Consider the following 8,408-nt stretch of genomic DNA (forward strand, 5'->3'; position numbering starts at 1 on the left):
CTTCATTAACTGAATATATGAAACATGCTACATCGTTCGAAATAACCGCTCGTTGTACTTAAAAATCAGCTATGTCACATCGCAAAATGTTATACAACTATCGTGCTTTGAGAATTAAACACATATTGAGTTCCTAACATCTCGGCTGTGTATTATGTATTTGATCTACACATTATATTCGATATCATTCGTATTGAAAAAGAAAAGAAAACTTTTTATTGTTTTGTTTTTTAATTTTAAAACGAAATAGTTGCCTGTTTACCATAAATGCGAAAGTCAGTTTTCTTTTGATTTTTGTGAATTACTGATTACATCATCGGTAATGTGATAAAAAGAAAACATTTTAAACGGATTAATCTAACATAAATATATTAGTTAACATGTATTATTTTATTATTTAGGTGTAAATAGTATATATATATATATATATATATATATATATATATATAAATATAATGCATATATATATATATATATATATATATATATATATATATATGCATTATATTTTATGACATAAGTTACTTAAACATAATTTTGTATGACAAAACAACATTACGATCTGACAACAACCGTGAAAAGGCGGGATAAGCCCGATCACATGTTGTTGGTTTTTTGTTGGTTTGTCGATTTGTTATCAAAATATGTCTGGAAATAACAGGCCCATTTTATATAAATAAAAGTAAAAAATATGGCTTATCTCCCCATCATAGAGATTGTGCCCCCGTCCTGATATCATGCATACGGACTAAATAAGCGTCTAGTCATGGACCTTGTCTGGTACATTTGTCATTTGCCAAGCTTTAATAATCACAAACCTAATTAATATTAAGAATAAGTATTTCTGTGTTGAAGCAGTGCGATGTAGTACGTTTTAAAATGCATATTTAAAGTCAGTTTTTTAATGATACCATGCACGTGTTTACTAGAATGCCTTCGCGTTTTCTCGGAAAAAAATAAATGTCCATGTCTGTTAATAGACCCGAGGAAGCCTTATGCGTTGCCAATGGCACTATGACCAACGCATCCGTTAAAACAAATATTTAGACCTACCCTTCTAAACTGAACAGTGAACGAATAAGCTAGCTCCATTGTGTTTATTCAATGTAAGTAACTGTTGTACCTCTGAAACCGCACGCAGTCGTTATTTATGGGTCTAATAACGCTAGAGAAATAAGTCTAGTTTACGTTGTATGATGGTTGATACTCAAGCTCAAGATTCTAAATTACATTACTATGTTAGACATCTGATAGCTGCTAATTAAACTATGCACAGTCAATCACCTGATGCATATCAAATGTCTGTACCTGAACCTAATTTAATGTAGAAGTTGATACAGTAAGTGATTTTCACACTGTGTGTCGCACTAGTTTGCAAAGTAATGGAGGCCCCTTTCTCATGAATAGTTTTCACTAACGTTGTTACATTCCCACCATTTCTGCAATTATATGTCAGTGGCCGTTGTTGTTGGATTGACTGTATAGTTAATTGTGATCCACACATTTGTTCTGGAATTGAAAGCTGACTAATTCCAATCTGAAGTGCTGTTGTTGCCTGAAGTGAACAGTTACAGGTGATGTCTGTTTTGCCAGGTACGAATCCGTCAAGAAACACTCCTTGTACACCGCTGGTTGATTCATCTGTACACATGTGTACCACTAAAATAATAATAATAATAATAATAATAGTGTAATAACGATAATAATAATAATAATAATAATGTAATATAATAACGATAATAATAATAATAATAATAATAATAATAATAATAATAATAATAATTACAATAATAATAGCTGCACTAGTAGTAGTAGTGGTGGTGTGGTGCTGGTGGTAGTAGTAGTGGTGGTGGTGGAGGTGGTGGTGGTAGTAGTAGTAGCAATAGTAGTGGTGGTGGTGGCAGTAGTGGTGGTGGTAGTAATAGTGGTGGAGGTGGTGGTGGTAGAAGTAGCAGTAGTAGTGGTGGTGGTGGTGGTGGTAGTAGTAGTAATGATGGTGGTGGTGGTGGTAGTAGTAGTAGTAGTGGTGGTGGTGGAGGTGGTGGTGGCAGTAGTGGTGGTGGTAGTAGTAGTGGTGGAGGTGGCGGTAGTAGTAGTGGTGGTGGTGGTGGTGGTAGTAGTAGTAGTAGTAGTAGTGGTGGTGGTGGTGGTGGTAGTAGTAGTAGTGGTTGTGGTAGTGGTGGTGGTAGTAGTGGTAGCAGCAGTAGTAGTAGTAGTAGTAGTAGAAGTAATAGTAGTAGTAGTAGTAGTAGTGGTTGTGGTAGTGGTAGTGGTAGCAGCAGCAGCAGTAGTAGTAGTAGTAGTAATAGTACTAATAGTGGTGGTGGTAATAATAGTAGTAATAACGGTGATGGTGGTTGTCATGGCGGAGTTAGTAGTAGTAGTTGTAGTAATGGTTACATTTAGTTACTTAACTTTTTGAATAGCGGGTCAGCTAATTAAAACCAAAAGACTAAGCGAAAAATATTCATTCATTAAAAGTTGTGTTTAAATTGCCAGGTAGCGGCGGATTTCAATTTAGAGGTGTAGTGCTGACATTTTGGGGTATTGTTAAACTTTCTTTCATACAGACCAGTAAAGGGTTAAACACTTTCTGTTTATCTCGAGGTTAGTTTTTAGGACCACACATTAATTAAAAACATCACCAGATGAAAGTATTAAGATGCTGGGATTTTGTTTAATTTTTATTTAATTTCATACTATTTTCGACAATCAAATTACTAGTATAGCCTTCGCATGTTTTATTTTACAGATATACTATTGTGAAAATCGTTGGCCACAACTTTATTCAAGGATTGGCAAACAGGAATAAAAAAGCAATGGATACCTTTCGGATTTTAACCTATATCGATGTTGAACTGGAACCCGACTATAAATTGAACTAAACTACGACACCGAGATTTTGTGTGATGTTATAACAAAATGACTTTACAGATTAACCTCCTGACAGCTTGTACGGATATTTTTGGAGTAAACCTTTTTGATTATGGCTTTGTGTTGTTGGTTCAGTTCTTTAAACATTTCAAGTATTGATTACTTAAGTAAAACCTGCCAATTACTATATTTGGGGGACTTGTAATAACTCTTATATGTTAGTAATGGAGTGTTATATGAATCATCGCTTCATTGCTGAACAATAATGGAGCATTGAGACATTACAGTGACGTCACAGGTGTATTTTAATCGAGATTAAGGACGATCTAAACTGTAATTCAATCATGAAGTAGTACACAAACTGCACAACCAAACTCAGTAATTTCATCATTGTTGTTTGGTATTGATATAGAGTTACACTATATGTTTGGAGCATAGTGGCTTATTGAATTTTCCTCATTGTGTTTGCCCATCACCTACAATAAGTACAGCATTTCAATCAGTCCATTTATCAGCGAATGGCAAGGGTTCAGATTTTCAGCCTTACTTACAACAAGGGCACAGCCACTTTACCCTATCCCTGCCTTGTCAAAACTAAAGTTCAACCCAAATTCACAATCCCATATGTGCTTTATTATTGAAACCGGTACATAAATGTGCAGTCACAATTACTGGCAAAATAAAAAGGTGTTTTTTCCCTTCTTTTTCTTATTTCGTTTTTACGTTGTTGTGTTTTTGTTTTGTTTTTCTGTTGTTATTTTTTTGTAGGGGGTTGGTTGGTAGGATTGGTATTATTAATTGTGCTATTTAAAGTGCTATTTGGACTTTGACCCAGTCAGATGTCATTTGATATAGTGCTAACTATTGGGAAGAATGACGGTCGTGTCTGATACCAGTCTTCAACAAACACGATATATGAGCGAGACTTAGGGTTAGGAGTTGGATCCCTGTTCCTGGCTTACAGCACAAGGAGGACACCATATTTGTACTGTTCAATACTATTGATATTGCAAAGATATATTTACACTGAATTGCTCTTTCTTCTTCGTGTCATATTTACATTCCTAGAAAAAGGTTTGTACAGATTTTCAATTGGCAATGCCGCATGTATCATTGTAGCCAGTGTACACATTTGTACAAAAGAATATGAAGGTCTGAATATTTCATCATATCTCACATAATATAGTGTTCGGGCGAACTAACATATTTGGTTTTAATATGTAAATTGATTTGACAAAAACAACAGTCAATGTATTTGGAACTACTTCGACAGCAATCTCGAAACTAATTAAAAACCTATATTACTCCGAAAACAAATACATGCAGTTAAAGACATCTACGTATATATGATTGATTTTAGAGATATTTTCCTGGTGAATGTAACAAATATAAATGAAAAGAAAACCCCCCAAAACCCCCAAAACAACAACAACAACAACATACAACAATAACTACTACTACTACTACTACTACTACTACTACTACTACTACAAACAAAACAACAACGACAGTAAATAGCTAAGAAGCAGACGTTACATTGCAGGCGTTTGACTAAACGTAGTAGAGAATACTAATATTCAGCTATATTAGCTTTGCATATTACAAATATATTGATTGTTTCTTTTAGGTTTTATCGTTTTTTAATATCAGCATTTAATGTGAAATCACTTCACACTAGTATACATATTTAACTTCACACACACACACACACCCACACACACACACACACACACGCACACACACACACACACACACACACACACACACACACACTCACACATAAGCAGTATATAAATAATAAAAAAAGCAAAAAAAAAAAAAGAAAGAAGCAAAATAACCCCAACCCTCCAAACAAAACAACCCAAAACAAACAAACAAAACAAAAAGAAAGAACCCGTCATGATTTGGGTTAACCACATGATCTCATATGGTATTCTAAGACTATAATTTTATAACACTGATATGAATATAATTGAGAACTCGATAGAAGAAGCCGTCTTTTCCATCCAAATTGCGGAAATATTTGTACAGCACTCAGACGTGTATTTTTCAATATTCTCCAAACACAGAACATTTCCCAGCATCGCCTCAACAGCATCAGTGACTCGATATTATATATTATAAAGTATTGTGTAAAATATCGGGAGTTCTATTTAAAACATTGTATAACATACCTGATAAATTAGTTTGTTGTGTTAATTCTATTGGGCAGGCTTTGTTAGCTGAAATAACACAAACATAATATAATACAATAATGTTTCTTTACCTTAAAGCATAGACATTTATCGGCTTATTGTTATAACACATATTTTACATGTACGTGTTTCAAATTACGTTTATAAGACAAACGTGTTAACTGTAAAAGTATGGATTAAAACTAAAATGTGGTTGCTTTTGGTGGTATTGTGTTTCTCTTTTAAACCTCGTATTGTGTATGATATACACCAGTGGTGAAGTAATAAATATCCATGGTCCAGTTTATTTATGCGACAATCAGTCTGTTTTTGTACCAGTCGTAGCAAGCACATAGGAACATACAATACAATTCAAAGATCGAAACATATAGGTCATCTCAGTGTTATGAAGTTGACTTAGTGCATCCTCCTTTCACAGCTGTGAACAGGGAAGTCAGTAGAACGAATCGAAGCCAAGAGACCAGTGTTTTCAAACAACGTATTTTTTTACCACTACAAGTACAGTGTATTATAATAGATATTATTTACAATTAGAATCATAATGTATTTGTATACTGAAGCATCCATATAAATATGTCTGCCAATTATGCTGTACGACACAGTATCATGGAAGGAAGGATTGATAAGATTATAAAATAACCTTGACACTTTGAAGACATACAATACCATGGTAGATAGGTGTATCACATTATGAACAACTGTTAGTGTAAAGGAAGAATGAACATTCGTGTGTGTGTCTGTGTGTGTGTGTGTGTGTGTGTGTGTCTCTCTCTCTCTCTCTCTCTCTCTCTCTCTCTCTCTCTCTCTCTCTCTCTCTCTCTCTCTCTCTCTCTCTCTCTCTCTCTGTATATATATATATATATATATATATATATATATATATATATATATATGTGTGTGTGTGTGTGTGTGTGTGCGTGTGTGTGTGTGTGTGTGTGTGTGTGTGTGTGTGTATTTATCATATAATATCTCACATTTTCAGTGCAATCAAAGTATGTGATATTTTTCAGATCACATACTTTAAGAATTTGATAACTTTGCAAATTATATGTAAATTAATCGAGGTCAAGGCACTAGGTTTATTCACATTTAAGCAAACGTACTAGGGTGACACTCCATAACTGACGTATGCATTCATAGTCATCAAATAAAAACATTTCAATGGCAATTGTACACTGAAAGCTGTCCAGCGCTAAAAAAAAAAAAAAACACCACGTTATGCAGTTTATTTTGATGTTTGATGATTTCGAGTTTGACGTCATTTCCATTCAAAAAGACATCGCACCACATATTCTTATGTCTTTTGAATATCTAGTAATTGCGGACTGGAATTAAAGTTGCGTGTACAGTTTACAAAAATGCGTTGTATTAAGCTTGATATTATATGATAAAGAGATTATTACCCTCGTGTGTTTTGGTATATATATATATATTAGGAATAAAAATAATGTATTATGCTTGCCAGAGGCAATATATGATATTGACGATACTGAAAAACACTGGTACTAACATATATATATATATATATATATATATATATATATATATATATATATATATATGTGTGTGTGTGTGTGTGTGTGTGTGTGTGTGTGTGTGTGTGTGTGTGTGTGTGTGGCACACACCATACAGGTCTTTGGATCCAACACCTTATTTTAAGCAGGTTCGCCAGGGCATTTGCTCGTTAGTTACCGTGACATATGCATAATGTGAAAATAGTTCATGACAATACTGAACAGGACAGGCACTGTTACTAAAGCTGAACTGAGTATCCCCGCCGAGCCAAACATTTAACGGACAACTACAAATTAACACCCAGTGCACCTAGTCTTATATAATTCAATGCGTAATTCTGCAGTCTTTTTATTGTGTTAAGTAGTGGACAGCTAAAGTATCTGCACTTTGCATGATCTGATGTTTGAGGTTAATTTATAGTCAACTGTTTTAAAATAATATGGATGTATTTTGTTTGAGGTGGTGGGGGTAGGGGTGGATGCGCAAGCTGATCTGGCGGCTGCCTACGTTTTCGGCAACGAACTGCACACTAACACAATTGCCTGTACCAATTATTATTTTCAGAATTCCAGGGAGCACTTTCGACCCCCCCCCCCCCCCCCAACTGGGACTCTATCATAATTGTAGAAAATCCGAGATCTTTCTCTGTGTCCCATATTATACTTTTACAATTGTATCCACATTTTTTAAATGCTATCCAGATTTTTATCATTGTTTTTTTTTTGGGGGGGGATCTTGTTCAGTATATATTAATAGGAGAATTAATGATGACTGTGGTAGTGCATGTAGCGTCAAAAGATCATCTCCTCAAGACACATATGAATTGGCACCAACAGAACAACACGTACCATGATTTTTGATAAAAACAACAACTGTTGTTCAATTCGAAAATACACGAAGAGGGATACTGACGACTCACACGATATCGTGCAATATTCTATCTCTAGTTCTATACCTGACTATCTGTCGCGGAATTAGATATTCAACTAATATGCTAAAGAAATTGCCCGCCCCCCCTCTCTCTCTCTCTCTCTCTCTCTCTCTCTCTCTCTCTCTCTCTCTCTCTCTCTCTCTCTCTCTCTCTCTCTCTCTCTCTCTCTCTCCCCCTCTCTCTCATATATAAATAAATAAACAGATACATATACAGACCTTGAGAAGAATGTGTTAATAAAACGAGGGTAAGCACTCGTATCTGCCAGACTGTATCAGAATTCATGATTAACCTTGATACACAGTTTTGTTGTTTAATCCTTGTAAGATTACTGTCTTCGTCGTTTATGTTTTCAGTTCTCTGTAAACCATCGCTCTCTCATATTTGTGTTTCATAGTATTTCATTTCTACTTTTTTTACTAGACTACGAAACTGAAGATAGCCGTGTAAAAACATTGTAGTCTCTGTGTGTGTCGTTTAATAACTAAGCTTAACCAGGAAGTACATATCTAACGTGTATGTGGGTACACAGTAATGTAACTTAGCCAGCCAAACTATCGGGTGTATTCATAGGACATGTATGGGAACCAGCTCGGTAGGTTTTGTCTGCTTTAAAGTAGTTCATTTTGAAATTTAAAAAAAAAAAAAAAATGCCTCGTCTGAGATTACAACCGTTCTCGGTGGTGTAGTGGCTAAGCCATCGGACATAAGGCTGGTAGGTACTGGGTTCGCCTCCTGGTACTGGCTCCCACACATAGCTATATTAACGGCTCAATGGGTAGGTGTAAGGTCACTACACCGACTTCTCTCTCACTAACCACTAACCTACTGTTCTAAGATAGACAGTCCAGATAGCTTATGCGTGTGCCCAGGATTGCGTGCTTGAACATACG

At 35.2% G+C, this 8,408-nt stretch overlaps 1 protein-coding gene across 1 annotated transcript; it reads right to left on the reverse strand.

Annotated features, from left to right (window-relative positions):
- Nucleotides 1-719: 719 nt before the first annotated feature.
- On the reverse strand, nucleotides 720-7,940 carry LOC121390015. The gene is made up of 3 exons (XM_041521711.1): nucleotides 7,734-7,940; nucleotides 5,049-5,096; nucleotides 720-1,659 (listed from the first exon to the last, which is right to left on the reverse strand). The coding sequence occupies exons 1-3, from the start codon at nucleotides 7,798-7,800 to the stop codon at nucleotides 1,295-1,297; spliced, it is 480 nt and encodes a 159-aa protein (XP_041377645.1). The 5' UTR covers nucleotides 7,801-7,940; the 3' UTR covers nucleotides 720-1,294.
- Between the last annotated feature and the right edge of the window lie 468 nt (nucleotides 7,941-8,408).

Source organism: Gigantopelta aegis, chromosome 15 (assembly GCF_016097555.1).
Source record: "Gigantopelta aegis isolate Gae_Host chromosome 15, Gae_host_genome, whole genome shotgun sequence".
In the NCBI taxonomy this organism is placed as follows: Eukaryota; Metazoa; Mollusca; class Gastropoda; order Neomphalida; family Peltospiridae; genus Gigantopelta; species Gigantopelta aegis.